At 39.6% G+C, this 16,350-nt stretch overlaps 1 protein-coding gene and 1 long non-coding RNA gene across 2 annotated transcripts; one reads left to right on the top strand and one right to left on the bottom strand.

Moving 5' to 3' along the window:
• Positions 1-2,588: 2,588 nt before the first annotated feature.
• Positions 2,589-3,843, bottom strand: LOC104450076. The gene is made up of 2 exons (XR_726653.3): positions 3,616-3,843; positions 2,589-3,064 (listed from the first exon to the last, which is right to left on the bottom strand). It is a non-coding gene; the product is annotated as an uncharacterized LOC104450076 (long non-coding RNA).
• A 5,471-nt stretch (positions 3,844-9,314) lies between these two features.
• On the top strand, positions 9,315-14,788 carry LOC104452057 (protein SEEDLING PLASTID DEVELOPMENT 1). Its single transcript, XM_010066590.3, has 9 exons — positions 9,315-9,847; positions 10,321-10,535; positions 11,233-11,383; positions 11,578-11,769; positions 12,008-12,170; positions 12,292-12,524; positions 13,186-13,365; positions 13,449-13,568; positions 14,179-14,788. The coding sequence occupies exons 1-9, from the start codon at positions 9,431-9,433 to the stop codon at positions 14,467-14,469; spliced, it is 1,962 nt and encodes a 653-aa protein (XP_010064892.2). The 5' UTR covers positions 9,315-9,430; the 3' UTR covers positions 14,470-14,788.
• The last annotated feature ends 1,562 nt before the right edge of the window (positions 14,789-16,350 follow it).

Here is a 16,350-nt window from a genome sequence, read left to right on the forward strand (position 1 = left end):
TTATCTCTCTTGTGATGTGCAGTGTTTCCTTCTTTAGGTTCTACCATGGTCAAGTTAAGAGCTTCAAGTGCCTCTTACTCTTCCAGCACATATTGGATTTTCATGTGACATATCTCATAGTTGTCACCATTGAGCTTTTCACCTTTGTTCAGCTTGGCAACTATGCTCCTCGTGACTGAAGCCATTGATCTGAACACATCAAACATATATGCACGAATTATTAATGCATATCATTTATGCATCCCTTTTGCACAGACTCATCATATTAATGAACAATTTCAAGTAAGGTTTCAGAATCAAAATGTCACTAAGTTTCCAATCATCCTCCAAAATCCTAACTTAAAACTATTATTAATATAATTGTCTTATGCAAAATAAATTCTATGAAGTTATAAAAACTTTTATAACTACCCACAGCTAACTACCCACAACAATCAACAATAACAGAAAGCAACAAATAATTGACATCCAATAAAATAATAATGCTTTCATCTAATACAATCAAGATATCGGTTGCTACATCAACAACAATCAGGTAGTAAACATTACATAAGATGTCCACAAAGCACACTTAAATAAGATCAGTCAATACATTTAACACCAAGTCAGCACACGAACTGAGAAAGATCATCTTTTGTTCAATTTCTTTATCTTTTCCCTTGTAATAATCCAATAATATTCATTTACAAAATCCATCACAATTTTCTTATAAGAAGCAGCTTTGTTGACATCCCATATGCGATTCAACACTCCTTGCCATTCAGGTGGAAGGGTGTTCATGAAAAATCGCACCATCTCTGACTGTGGCATAGGTGGACCATTCCATATGACATTTTGAATTTTCCCGTTGACTTCAAGGACGTGATCAATTAAGTCACCACTCTCCCATCGATGATCAGTCAGCTCAGCTATCAACTTAGAAAGCCTTTCCTTTTGTTCATCGGTAATTGCGCGAATAAGTGTGCACAACCTGAGGGGAGGCATTTTTCCTGCAACAAATGCAGAACCGTCTCTACAACAAATGCAGAACAAATAAGGGATCACAAATAATCCACATAGACTTAATTGAAAAAGAAACACATTCTTTTCCGGTTTTTCTTTTTTGTCAACGATCAACGGTCAACGGTCGTCGGTCAACGGTCAACGGACAAGTTGTCGATCGTCAGACCGATCGGGTCGGGTCGGGTTGGACGAACTAACCGCACGTGCCGCGCACGTGCCAGGCGTCCGCAGGTTGGGTCGGGTTGGGTCGTCGGCCGGTGACCGCCCGGCCAACCGTCGTCAGCGCTGACGTCATCCCAGCAGTTACCGACCGTTGAGTGACGTCAGCACGCGTCCGTTCGCCGACCGGCGAGTGCCAGTTCGCCGGCTGGCGGCGCGCACGTGCCGGTTCGCCGACCGACACGTGTGGCACACGCGCTAGGTGAGCCAACGCTTCGGGCGCGTCGCACAGCAACGTACGATCCGTCGACGGACTCGTCTCGACGAGCCCTTTCACCCTATGCTTTCAGAAATCGATTTTGAGTTATAGAAACTCGAAAAAATGGACAAACAGTGATCGGGTGTCGGGATTTTGCGCCCCGATCCGTGTCGGCCGAAAATTTTCGCGAAAATTCAATCAAAAAACATGAAAGGGGTCGGGAAAACATGAACTAGGGCTCTGATACCAATGTTGGGATTAACGGATCCCTAGAAAGCGGATTCGACACTAAATCGAACCCCTAAATCGAATGCGGAAAACAAGCCCGGGAAAATCACGTATCACCGATCCTAAAGCACACCACGGATTCGAGCGTACCTTGTTAGCCACAGATTAGACACCAACGCCGATAAGAAGAAGAGAATTTGTCCCTGTTCAATCCGATGACGCCTTGAAGGGAAGAAAAAACGTTGCCTTGTGCTACTGTTTTTTCTTTTCTTTTGGAGAGAGAGTGAGTGTTGGAAAAAGAGGGAGACGTACGTACGTTAATGCCAAAATGTGCGTTGTCCCTCTCTCTCATCCTTTTTATACGTCCCTCCATCCATGGGCCATATTCCTGTGGGCCAGGCTTTTAGGCCCAACATGGCGGACGGGCCAACTTAGGCCTATCACTATAAATAAAACCATCACATACGACATGGGTTACAGGAGAGATGATGACAATGACAATATTCTGAAATGACACCATTTAAACCCTCTCTTGCCCCCGTTTTGAGATTTGGGCTAAATTAGGTTGAAATCCAAACCGTAGCCCCTCCATTCAATTGCAAACTAAATTGATGCTTCACTTCGGACACCAAGTTGGCTGCCCTCCTCCTTCGTCCGCCAACACCATGTCCGGGACACCCACCGTAGTTCTCCCTCCCCATCCAGACTCGACGTCAAACCTCCCGAAAAGGCTTATTTTCGGTTCCGCCAATGCCTTGCTACGATATGGCTGCCTTACTATTGAACAATTCGTTCGATTTGAAATTGGAATTCAGGGGTAGGGTTTTGTGGGAAGAAAATTGATCTAACTTTTCAATTTTTGGAGGATTTTTGGGTTTTGGGTTTGGTTTGTGGAGCCAAATTGAGCTATCAACGGTAAACTTCATACGGAATCTGGATATCTCACAAACTTCAACAAGCATATATTGCCACTAGTTTCATTGCATGGCCATAGTACACCATATAACGCGTGCTTCTCGCGCATTAGACTAAGCTTCGCGATCAATGAAATAAAATAGAGCCACACCAGTAATTCTAAGTAAACTGAACTACTTGACAACGACTAACCCATATATTACAAACACAGAGATTTCTATTATTTCTCCACTATAAGCTTCATAAAGAGTTGATCCTATCCTCCGCCGTAACTTCACTTTTCTGCAGAAACTCCCTTTGTTTCCCACAGAAATTTACTCGGTCGCCTCAGTTTTTCTTGCTTGTGCCGGTGCAATGTTTTTCTTGCTGTTGTCTCCACCTTTCTCGACTGATGCTTTGCTCTCATTCCCGTCCTGCTTCGCCACCTTGGGCAAGTCATTATGTTGAGGAGGGGTTGTGCCTGTTTTGATTGGGGGCTTCTGAGGCTGTTCTTTGCATCTACTGATCTCTCCCGAAAAAGAATTCAGGTACTTAAGCCTCATTACAATAATTTATAGCAAATGATTTCTAAATATTTAGTATGGGGTAGGGCTATAAACTGAATAATTCCTAAATATGATTCAACTTGTTACCATGCATTATCTCCGAGATTACTCACACCAAATACTTTCTCCTCACACACTTAATGCTAACCAGAATCTAAACTCAAATTTATTACTTGAAATATTTATTTTTAAAAAAAAGGTCACTTATGCTTAACAAGTCACCACAAACCCCAAGGATATATAATACTCACTTGCGCTTTTCATAACACGTCTCCAAACATCTCAATTTGAATTTTTTGTCTCTTGAAAAATCATCATGACATAGCACGTCGTTTGTTTACGAGCTCATAAGAAATTAAAGCAAAAGGCATACATGGTTAAAAGAGGCCAGAACTTAAGGAACTACTCATTCTCGTGCTTGATGACACACAAAATGCTACATACAATTCTTGTCCAATACCGAAGAACCGAGCAAAAATAATTTAGGGGGCTATGGATTATCCTTACATGACAGATACCCTCTGTTTGCATCGCTGCTTCAGCTTGAGCTTCTGAGTTGAGATTACATGGACCGTGCAGGTCTTTGGGACGAAGCTACTAACCACCAGAGACATGGGCATGATTTTAAGTATCGAGCTAGATCTCTCGATACGATCTTCCTCTCTCGATCTCTCACTAGGTTGAGGTGAAGTGAAATGTGGGTGTGCCTCAAGAGAGGCCTACTCAATGCACTCTTTTATATCAATTTACAGAAATCAGGCGATCATGGAGTTCACGGAGAGGGAGTTAAACTTAAGGTGGGGCACACCCGTCTTAGTGCTTTCTTTTCCTCTTTTCACACTGTCGGTTTCTAATTGGGTTTGTGCTTGACTCTTTGGAAATTTGGAAGCGTTCTCATTTGGTCTTTGTCCCCTCTCTAGAGTAAACTTACAGTTCAGCAATAATTGAGTCCACCTTGGTGTTCTTGACTACTTTATGTCTGTCTAGTCACCATCCCCATAAAATGGTTTCCGTCCTATTCATCTCTCTCTTTCGTTACACCAAATGGGGTTACATGCACATAAACATATAGATCAAAAGCACTTATGATAAGATGATGAATCCTTCATAATAATAGTTATCTGACTTAGTGTGCACTTAACATTGTATCTAACAGTTGATTCAATGATGCCCTTTCTTTCAAAATTTATCTACAAAATAATAACATAGGGAAAAATTAAGTATTGTACCATACATTAGAATATCACATGGTGAAAATATCACATATAAACATTATACAAGGCCTTGTTAGATATCAGTCCGAGGATTTCATCAAGAGTCAACTGCTTAACACACTTGTGATTTAAGGGTTCCAATGTAAGGAACAAGTCTGATAATTATCTCATTTTGTCTTTTGTCTATCTTCCGGTTGGCGTGGTTTACTCGCTTTCAAGGTCGTCCTTTGCTTATTGCTCAGTCCAGTAAAGAGAAGAAAGTTGACCACGTTGACTTGATGACAGCCAAGCGAAACAGTATGCATCCAGTTTTATAAACCACATATCTTTTTGTCAGTGTTTGATATGCTCGAGTGGCACTTGAAACCATAGGATATCATGTCCAAACAATGCGTCCCGGAATATTCAACTTTTGTATAAGAACAAAATATGAATTGCATTACAATTGCCATTACTTCGCCTTTGTTTTCTTCGAGCATTTTATGGATTTGATCTTTTTGTTTACAATATAGACGAGCATCCTGATGAAATAATGACAGAATGCATTGTCTGCAATTAGGCTTTGCTGGGGAACATGGAGAAGAAGGAAAATGAGAGACGGGGGGATATTTAAAAATAAGGATAAAAATCAATTTTTTTGGGAGAGAAGTTTCAAGTTTCATCCAACTTTCTCCTCCCATTTGTCAATTTCCCCTCTCCCTGTGTTCCAAAATATAAAAATCCGTTAAATTTCATGAAAAACCCCTATGGTATGTCGTTCAATAAGAGACAAAATTGTAATTCCAATATAAACTGAATGTCTACTGTTCAAATTACAATTTCTTAAAACTCTAGTGCTTTCCGAATTTGAATTTAAATATTTTTTCGTTGACAAGTCAAATCTTCCTCAATTCTTAAAGCTCTTAGTTCGTCTCCCTAATCCTTTATCCCCAAATATCTCTAATATCTCGTATGCTATGTGTAGAGTTTGTTTGGTATAATCATCATTGAACTGTAGTATGCTATATAAGATGTACTTGACCCTCTGTTTGCATGGCTGCTTTAGCTTGAGCTTTTGAGTTGAGATTACATGGACCGTACAGGTCTTCGGCACGAAGCTACTAACCACCAGAGACACGGGCATGATTGTAAGTGTAGCTCTCGATATGATCTTCCTCTCTCGATCTCTCACTAAGTTGAGGTGAAGTAAAATGTGGGTGTGCTTCAAGAGAGGCCTAATCAATGCTCTCTTTATATCAATTTACAGAAATCAAGCGAGCGTGGAGTTCATGGAGAGGGACTTAAACTTAAGGTGGGGAAGACCCGCGTTAGTGCTTTCTTTTCCTCTTTTCACACTTTCGGTTTCTAATTGGGTTTGTGTTTGATTTGGAAATTTGGGAGCTTTCTCATTGGGTCCTTGTCCCCTCTCTACAGTAAACTTAGAGCTCAGCAATAATTGAGTTTGTCGTGGTGTTCTTGACTACTTCATGTTTGTCAGGTCATCCCCGTGAAATGGTTTCCACCCTATTCATCTCTCTTTTGTTGCACCAAAATGGGTTACATACACATAATCATACTGGTCAAAAGCACTTATGAAAAGACGATGCATCCTTCACTAAAATATTTACATGACTCTTTGGAAATTTGGGAGCGTTCTCATTTGGTCTTTGTCCCCTCTCTGCAGCAAACTTACAGTTCAGCAATAATTGAGTCCCCCTTGGTGTTCTTGACTACTCGATGTCTGTCAAACTTACAGTTCAGCAATAATTGAGTCCCCCTTGGTGTTCTTGACTACTTCATGTCTGTCTAGTCACCATCCCCATAAAATGGTTTCCATCCTATTCATCTCTCTCTTTTGTTACACCAAATGGGGTTACATGCAAACAAACATACAGATCAAAAGCACTTATGATAAGATGATGAATCATTTGCAATAATAGTTATATGACTTAGTGTGCACTTAACGTTGTATCTAACAATTGATTCAATAACGCCCTTTCTTTCAAAATTTATCTACAAAATAATAACATAGGAAAAAATTAAATGTTGTGCCATATATTAGAATATCACGTGGTGAAAGTATCACTTATAAACATTATTCAAGGCTTTGTTAGATATCAGTCCAAGAATTTCATCAATAATCAACGGCTTAACACACCTGTGATTTAAGGGTCCCAATGTAATCAACGAGACTGATAAAGATTTCATTCCGTGTCTTCTCTTTTTGTCTTTAGGTTGGTGTAGTTTACTCACTTTCAAAGTCGTCCTTTTTCGTTCAAAAAAAAAAGAGTCGTCCTTTGCTTAATGTTCCAGTCCAATAAAGAGAAGAAAGTTGACCATATTGACTTCATGACAGCCAAGCGAAACGGCATTTATCCAGTTTTGTAAATTATATATCTTTTAGTCAATGTTTGATATGCTTGACTGGCACTTGAAACCGTAGGACATCATATTCAAATAACGAGACCCGGAATATTCAATTTTTGGATGGGAACAGAATACGAAGTTTGATTACAATCGAAACTACTTCGCCTTTGTTTTCTTCAAGTATTCTATGGATTCGATCTTTTCGTTTACGATGTAGACGAGCATCCTGATGGAATAATGATAAAATGCTAGGGAATATGGGGAAGGAGGAAAATGAGATGGGGAGATGAAAAAAAAAAGGATAAAAATCAAATTTTTTGGGAGAGAAATTTCAAGTTTTATTCAAGTCTCTCCTCCCATCTCTTAATTTCCCCTCTTCGTGTTTCCAAAAAAAAAAAATCCCTTAAATATCATGAAAAACCCCTGAAAACTTCTATGGCACGTTATTCAATGAGAGACAAAATTGTAATTCCAATATAAACTGAATGTCTACTACTTGAAATTACAATTTCTTAAAACTCTAGTGCTTTCCAATTCTAAATTTAGATATTTTTATCTTTAATAAGTTAAATCTTCCTTAATTCTCGAAACTCTTAATTCATCTTCTTATCCTTTATCCCCATATATCTCTAATATCTCGTGTGCTATGTGCGGAGTTTGTTTGGTATAATCATCATTGAATTGTAGTATGCTATATAAGATGTACTTGTGCTGTGAAGTACTGTAAATAATATATATATAAACACATTTTTTAAGTTGCAATAAGTAGGATAGCTTCTCAAAAGATGTTGTAAGCTGCTATAATTTTGAAGGTATTAGACCTATGAGGTGTTCAGCAAACACCTTTGAAAAGTTGCGACACTCCTTTTCGCAGTTGAATTTGTTGGGAAAAAGTTATACCAAGTATACTCTAGTTACCATACAAATGTTGAATTCATGGACAATAAAGTAAGTTGATAGTTTTATTTTATTTCTTTTAAATTTCGATTGTGCAATTTGAATCTTTTTATCCAACAACAAACTTCCTAAAAAATTTAAAATATTGAGGATTTCTCTCTTTTCAAGTTAATTGTATGTAATTTTTTTGACAAAATGACACTAATCCCATGTTTTTTTGCAGGACTCTTGTTTTGATGTCATAAACTTTTCAAACAATCACTTAAGTGTTTTAACTCATTAAAAACATTTATTGTGATTCACCAATAGGCAACTGAGTTGGTTTGGTTTTTGGCACTTCATTGTAGAGGTCCCAAGGTCGAAACTCACAATTGCTAACACATCTTAAGTGGGGGGCCATGGTGGTAGAGTCCTATCCTAGCTTCCCCCTCCCCCAGGTATTTTATTGTGATTCACCAATGGGCAACTGAGTTGGTTTGGTTTTGGCACTTCATTGTAGAGGTCCCAAGGTCGAAACTCACAATTGCTAACACGTCTTAAGTGAGGGGCTATGGTGGTAGAGTCCTATCCTAGCTTCCCCCCCCCCCTAGGTATTTTGATGCTTGGTCCAAGGTGCACTGCACACTCTACAGGCCGTGGGTTGGCGTGGGTTGGCGAGCATAAGTGAGTCGGGCCCAACGGATCCTAGGCACAAATAAAATAAAAAACATTTATTGGGTTGCATTGGCAATTTTTCTTGTCTAAAAGTCCTACATAGCATCCATTTAACATTAAAACATATGACATGACTTGTCGAAGAGATGATGACAACAAACGGTATTTTAAAATGATGTCCTTGAAGCCGTCTCTTGCCCCCAATTTAGAAGGATTTGGGATTAAATTGGGCTGGAATCCAAACTCTAGCCCCATTTTCAAGTGCAAGCCCACGTTGATGCTTCACTTCTGACACCACGCTGATCATCCTCTTTTTTTGGCTAACTCCTTTCCAGACCAAACTCCACTCTACTCCGCATGAAACATTCCTCCCTCGACAACTAGCCTCGACATCGAACATCCTAATTCCTAACCAGGCTTATGTACAATTTCACCAACAAAGACGGGCCGGCCCGTTGCTAAACAATTCGTCTGAATTGAAACTGGAATTTAAGCTAGGGTATTTAAGAATTTCGGGAAGATTTCGGGTTTAGAGTTTGTTTAATGGAGCAAATTGAACCTAGTATCTCAATTTTGGTGAAATCTTTGTAAACAATGTTGTTCGATCTATATCTTGAGCATTGCCATCTCTACTATGGAGTCTAACTCTTTAAATGAAAAATTAAATATCCATTTGTACTTAATACCAAGTTTTGTTTTTTTTTTTTCACGAAATAACCTATCATCTTGATAAGATGTAACTTTCCACTATATTATCTCATAACTCAATTCAACAAAAAAGATTACTATTTAATAATTAATAACTTTAAACTCTTGCATCATTGCTGACGTACCATTAAAAAATTTCTATCCGGTAAAGTGACTCTTCCTAATTTTGCACACCAATCACAACTTTAGAACCTTACAACAATTTAGTAACCTTTCCATCAATTTAAATACTAATCATTAAAAGTAGTCACTATTTATACTTTTATCTAGTAAAGATAATTCGCCGATATATTTTTATTCCCTTTTTTCGTCATATATATATATTTTCATTTTTTTTCCATTATTTCTTCAGAACCTAAAAAAATCTGCTGCCACTTGTTGCACATACGCTCTTTCCTTCTCTCCGGGAAGTGGATGAAAATCAAAGCGACGCGCGAGCTCCGTATCGGCATTCCCATCGCCACCCGAAAATTTCGTCGTCCCGATTTCCCGCCAAAAGACCGATGCGCTGTTCTCCGATTTCGCGCCTCCGACTTCACCCGCCCCTCGAGCTCGCCCCGCGAGCATCCCCGCTCCGGCCCGCGCCGCCTCTGCCGTCGCTCTCCGCCCGCTTCTCGCCCCGCCCGCTCCCCCGCCGCGGCCTCGCCCTGAAGTCTCCCGGGCGCCGGGGATTCGCCGCCGCGGGCGGTCCCCCGGGTCCGGGCTCGCCGGAGGACGACTTCGATGTCGAGCTGGGCCGCCTCCTGGCCCTCCTCCCCGAGGAGATGCGGCGGAGGGTCAGCGAGCATCCGGAGCGGAGTCAGTTGATCGAGGTGGTCATGGACTTGGGCCGGAAGCCGTTGGCCCGGTTCCCGTCCGGCGATTTCGTGTTGTCGGAGCTTCCGGTGTCGCACGAGGATCTCGAGCGCGCCACGTCCCAGGTGAGCTTTATTGATTAGCTGCTGGTAATCAATTAATGTTGATTGGTATGGAAAAATACCAGTAGATCCTCGTGAGGATATGAACAGAGTGGAGTTGGGGCAGGGGAAATTATAGGCGAACTGGATTACTGATAAACATGGCAAAGTTGGAAGGGCGTTTAAGCTTAGCTTCGCTAATGAGATTTTCTCGTGTAATCTAATAAACAATGTCTCCAGGGTTGTAGGAACATATTGGCCTGCCATGCGCTTACTTGACTGATTTTTGCCCCATGACATGCATAATTTGATTTATGACTTGTTTATCTCGTTCAAGAAATCTCCGCCACTCGATTTCATGCACATCGCCTCTGGTATCAATCACAATGTCTTCGATACGCTGATATTTGCAAGAGCGGCCTAATGTCTGTAGTTAAATTTGATTTCAAGGAGGACTAATGATGCACTCAATATTCATTGATGGATTCATGTGATAGGTTGGCGACTTTGCTGTAGACAATCGAGCAGGCATCAGTCGAACGTTACACCGCATTAGTGGTATTAGGAATCGGAAGGGAATAATTATTGGACTAACTTGCCGTGTTGGGCGAGCAATATCAGGAAGCGCTCCTCTGCTGCAGGATTTGGTTCAAACCGGGGCTTCTCTGTTGCTCATTGGGCCACCAGGGGTGGGGAAAACTACCATTATCAGGTTGTTGATTACAGTCCTTATCACAGTTCATTGATTTACTCTGCTGCGAGACTCATGTTCTTTCACTTTAAAAGTTCCAAATGAGGAATATGCAGCTAATTTTCTTGCAAACAGGCTTATGAAGCCAACTTTCTGTGGCTTGGATTAGTTAATCTGAACCTTCCAATAGCTAATTGTCATATTGCGGATACTTTCGATTTTTATTGCCATCTTCTTTGAGTCAACTAGATTAGAAGAACTAAGTGTTAGCTTTGACTTTTCATTTAGTTGGTGCACAGGTAAAGATAGCTTTGGAAAATGCTGCTGATTGTTACTAAGATAACTTCAGCAAATGCAATTGACCGTTTCTTTTCTATGAATCAATTTTGCATTCAATACTCATGGTGAATTGTTGGTGGAAAGAGTTATGTTGGAAGATGCATTATCTATGAGCTTTCTGGTCTTCACATTTTAAGATGACCGACTTGACATTTCTCTCTCCCTGGGTTTATTGGATATTCTTGTGGAAAATCTTCTGCAATCTACTTTCTCAGTATGCGTGTATTATAGACCAAGAATCATGCCATTTGGGTCAAGCCTTACAAGGAATTATTTACTTCTGCATAATGTCGCCTCAATTTCATCCACAATATGATGAAGTCCTCTGTTGACAAGTGAGCTCATTCAAGTAGAGTGGGGGTGATTTTACTTTATCCAGGGAAATAGCTAGAATGCTTGCAAATGATTATGGAAAACGTGTTATGATCGTTGACACTTCCAACGAGATTGGTGGAGATGGTGACATACCTCATGAAGGAATAGGCAATGCTCGGCGAATGCAAGTTCCCAACTCTGACATGCAACATAAGGTGGGAGCTGATATTTAACATCTAAATTACTTGCTTTTGCTTCATCTTGGAACTTCCTTAACGGATGCTCTTGCAAGCTACAAGTGGAACCTAGTTCCTCCTTTTATGACTGATTAATACTGCGTGTGGTTCCAAATGGAGATATCGGAGTGACCATTCCTGTGGTTATTGACATCTTTCTTCTTCTTTTATAGGTGTTAATTGAAGCAGTGGAAAATCATATGCCACAAGTTATTGTAATAGATGAGATTGGCACAAAGCTTGAAGCAATGGCTGCAAGCACGATTGCCCAACGTGGGATTCAGCTAGTTGCGACTGCCCATGGTGTAACTATAGAGAATTTAATAATGAATCCTGCGCTGGAGATGCTTGTAGGAGGAATTCAGGTTGGAGACTTGTAATGTCAGTTATGATCTGTCAAAATCTCCTCGATTACTTAGATATCTGTAGCTCATTAATTGATTAAATGAGGGAAAAAAACCAGTACTTATGTTTTCTTAGCGTGATGGTGTCTCACCAATGTTTATTACTTGATGCTTTACTTCATAAAACAAAGTGCAGTCGCCCACAGGAACTTCTCTGGGCATTGATTTTCCTAACGCCAAGAAACTACGTTTGTTATAGAGTGTCACTCTAGGGGATGAGGAAGCCAGCCGGAGGGGTGTCCAAAAGACTGTGCTTGAAAGGAAAGGACCCTCAACGTTTAGTTGTGGTGTTGAGATCATATCAAAAACTGAGTTGCGAGTTCATCGTAGCTTAGAGGCAACAGTGGATGCAATTTTGTCAGGTGAACTTCCAGATTGAATTTGATTCATTACAATTGTTGCTTTTGGCCAATTGTTATATATCCATGGCAGTTTTACCTAATCTGCTATTATTGCTTAGTAATTGTTCTGGTGTTGGCATAGGGCGGCTACCTAAAGTCGAAGTTCGCAAGATGGGAGCCAATGATTCAAGAGGAAATGCAGAAGCGGAACCTTTCACCTACTCTTCCCTGAGTGATAATGATGATGCTAGCTTCATTCATGTTCCAGATAGGGCTAGTGAAAGTTCTGGCTATGGTGAATATGCTCCCGAGTTGCCTTCAAACAGGGAGAGTTTCAGTGAAGATGGGGCTCGTCTTGTCTTGTATAATTATGGGGTAAGCAGCTGTGGCTTTTAGGCACATAAATAATCCATCTCGTTGAATTTATGAATGCAATAGGTATCACCTCTCACTTTAAAAATTTGAAGCTGATTGCTTGGGTATTCCATCCTTCATGGATAACCTCTTGTAACTAGTAATCATGTGATTCTATGTCTGTTCAGGTGCTATTGTATGTAAAGATTGACTGTTGTGCATGAGATGCTCAGTAATCCTTCTTCCTTTTTTTTCCAATTAACAAAATTACTTGGATTCTTAAGGTCAATCCTTTCTTAGCTGAGTGGGCTTGGAAGATGGTGGACTATATCCACAAGTGTTGTTCTAAAGAAAAACTCAATTTCTTTTTATGATATAAGGGATGACCTTTTTGAATTCTTTTCTGCATCTCTTTATAGAAAGAAAATATCTGAGTTAGCAGAATTGTAAATTGTCATTTTTCTTCTAATAAATTATATTGTGTTCTTGAACCATCTTGCTTTCGAATTGTACACAATTTGATAACAAAATCATGGTATCTGGTGATGTTCTGTTTGTTTTATTGATCTCTTCCAGTTAACATTGCTGCTATTCAACAGATTTGATCATGTTGTTGAAATAGAAATCATGTTCCTTTTGAAATCTCTTGCTACATAGCTTACAAAGTGAGCAGTTATTGTAGATCCTGGAAGCAAGCATAATCCAAGTAGTTAAACAGCTGAATTTGGGTGAAGATGTTATACAATTAACTGATAACATCAGCCAGGCACATGCATTAATTGCATTGCAGTCCAAGCTCAAAAAGAATCCAGGAATTCAAGCTGCTGCTAGATCTCATGGAATTCCCACTTATGTCACGAAGGTTCTTGTTGGCAATTTCCTTATTTAACAGGAATTCTTCACAGTTCAATTTTAATCACATAGTTTCGTTTTTCTTCCTCCCAGACAAGTTCACTGGTTCAAATAACAAACGCAGTGAGGGCATTATTGAGGGATCATGATGGTTCAGAGGATACTGAAGTAGAGGACACATTAAAGTTGTCAGAGAAAACTGATGCCCTAGAGGTGACTATTTATTCTCATTTCAGTCTAATTTAAAACAATTTAACTAGAAGATTATTAATAAAAAATGGGATCAACCTTATGATGTCGGGCCTGTTGATGGATCTGCTTGCTTTTAAGGAATGAGGTATATTAATTAATACAAACATGATATAGGATTTTGAGGTGGCTGGCACTTGCTTTATGAAAGCATTGTCATTTCAAAATCCTACATCATGTTTGTGATAATAATACGCTTCATTCCTTAACGGCGTGCAGATCCATCATAATATACTACATCATTGCAATTTCTGAGCTGCAGAGAATGGGACATTAATGGGGCATACAGGTTCCAGAACTCTGAAGTTGGCCTGGCTCAGGACAACCTCCAACCAAATGAAAGAGGATAGAAAAAGAGAAACCATTTCCACCCAAAATTTCAGGAACTTCCATTCTTGGAAGGCAGCTCTTCTGTTATTATCAGGCATTCAAGGAAAAAATACATAGTGCAGTATTGCACGAGGCATGGAATGAAATTGAATTTTTTGATCTTTTGGACATTGCTGGGGCGTAGAAAGTTGTAGAAGTGCACCTGAACAATCGTTTTTAATTTCTTCATGGATCCCTTTTCCAGGAGGCGAGAGTGGCCATTGAACAGGTTGTCATACCAAAAGGAGAACATGTGGAATTACTTCCAAGATCATCTTCCATAATGTCTCTTCAGATGGACCTCGTACGAAAATACCAGCTACGATCAGAAAAAATAGGTAAAGAGCAGGATATACATCTGCGTATCCTTCCATATGACCTAGGAAGCTATGAAGACATAGATTCTACAGACGAGGTAGTTGATGGGTTTGATGACTTTGAGAGCACCAATGGCTCCGCTCACAACATCAGCAGATTACCGCTTCTATCCGATTAGACAGAATGTCAGTATTATGAGTGAGTAGACAGCTGTGTCAAATGGTTACAAGCTATTTGTGCTAACTGAATGTTATACAGCATTGCTTGCCTTTTCATGTTTAGCCATTAGTTCTTCTCTGTGTACATAGCAAATAATACATTTACTAAACTTCTGAAGCACACTGCCCTGAGGAGTTTAAGATTAGGGAGAGGTAGAAGTTATTGATGGATGTAACAGCTATCCCAATATTGCCGTCTTCCTTATTATTCGTTTCTCATTCTATTTGTGCTCTGTGACCGTCCTAGTACAGTCTTTACTGATTAGATTTGCCAGTGACTACACACGCCTACATTTCTTATTTCGAGTAATATTTTTATTGCTAAAGTACTATAGCGAAAACTGATAGTCATGGCCACTGGAGTTTTGTTCCACTGATGGAACCTTAGTGGATGTACTTAGTGAATTTTTCCATTAAATGAGAATGGTGGTTGAAATGTGGCAGAGCAGGAATACTTGACTCTCATCTTTCAAAATTATCAGTATCTTTTGCCTTATTGGAGCGAGAATCTCTCCCCGGGCGTGACTCGTCAAGGTGTTAATTGATCCAAGAATGTAAGTACTCTATTTGTTGTATCTATCCTCAACTCATCTATTAAGATATGATATACGGGCTGTAATACTGACTATATCCAGGATTTAAGATATCTAGATGATAAGGTATGGTCTTTCTTTCTATAGCTGGAAGTCATATGAAGTCCTCATGACGATATTATAAAGAATAACGGGCTAGCATAAAAGTTCAGAACTTTGACGCATTATATGCAAAAGTACATATTCTTTATTCGGCTGCATTTGACTGGTTGTGGATGGAAAGCCGACTTGACAATTTCTTCCTATTTAAATCCCACCGAGCACCGAAGAGGAGGTGGCCATTACTCATGGATTTCTTAATGAACCACATCCTATTACGTGAGGATAGATGAACCTTTTGGTTTAGTGGACAGAAACCTCAGACTTATTTTGCGGATCGTCGCATTACTTTTTTGGCAGTTCTCGTTTTGAAAAGACTGGGGATTGTGTTTTTATTGTCAAAGTGCTTTATCTTGAAGCACTAATTATGACTCTCTAGCTTGGTTGATAAAGTCAAATATTTAATAAGTGAGTTAGGACATGGTCAACTGGATAAGTGTGAGAGTGACCCAGCCACAACATGATTGTTATCAGATCACTATAATTGGTTTTTGGTGAGCTGTCGACCCTCTTATAGGCTACTTTAGTAGTCAACTCGATGGTTGATGCAAAGTCAAACCGTCGGTTGTCAACCTGTGTATCCATTGAAATTGAGCGCAAGCCCACTAGGAATCTTGAAATTTGTTGCGGCATTACAATAGTATTAAAACTTTAGTAAAGTGCAATTAAGTTCTTAAACTGATCAAATTGATGCAATTAAATCTTTTTATTTATTCTATCCAATGTGCTCAATGGAAAATGCTGGTGTGGTGTTTTGATTAAAGTTGTGAAGAGGGTGACCTTGATGTAGACCACACCACAAAGAAATAAAAATTGTCCAAAAAGTCATACTTACCAATTCAATTTTAAACTTTTCAATTATGCCAATTAAGTCTTAAACATCTTTACATTTTGCCAATTGAGACTATATAATTAATTTTAATCGAAAATCACCGACGTAGATGTTAATAGTGTCATGTAGGACAGCTATTTTTTATTCTTTTTCTTTTTGTTTTTTTTCCCTTTTTTCTACCAAGTTCGGTGACCCTCACCCACAATCGACGAGGGTTGGCCAGCTCTAACCGACAAGGGTTGGCCAACAATTCTCGCTATGCTTGGAAGCAAAAAAAAACAAAAGGAAAAAAAGAAGAAAAAAATCAGAAATTTTTT

This window comes from Eucalyptus grandis, chromosome 6 (genome assembly GCF_016545825.1).
Source record: "Eucalyptus grandis isolate ANBG69807.140 chromosome 6, ASM1654582v1, whole genome shotgun sequence".
Lineage (NCBI taxonomy): Eukaryota > Viridiplantae > Streptophyta > Magnoliopsida > Myrtales > Myrtaceae > Eucalyptus > Eucalyptus grandis.

Coding starts and splice junctions, on each gene's coding strand:
- LOC104452057 (XM_010066590.3), top strand. CDS start 9,431: ATGCGCTGTTCTCCGATTTCGCGCCTCCGACTTCACCCGCCCCTCGAG. Junction 11,384..11,577: donor ACTCTGACATGCAACATAAG/GTGGGAGCTGAT, acceptor CTTCTTTTATAG/GTGTTAATTGAAGCAGTGGA. Junction 13,366..13,448: donor TTCCCACTTATGTCACGAAG/GTTCTTGTTGGC, acceptor TCTTCCTCCCAG/ACAAGTTCACTGGTTCAAAT.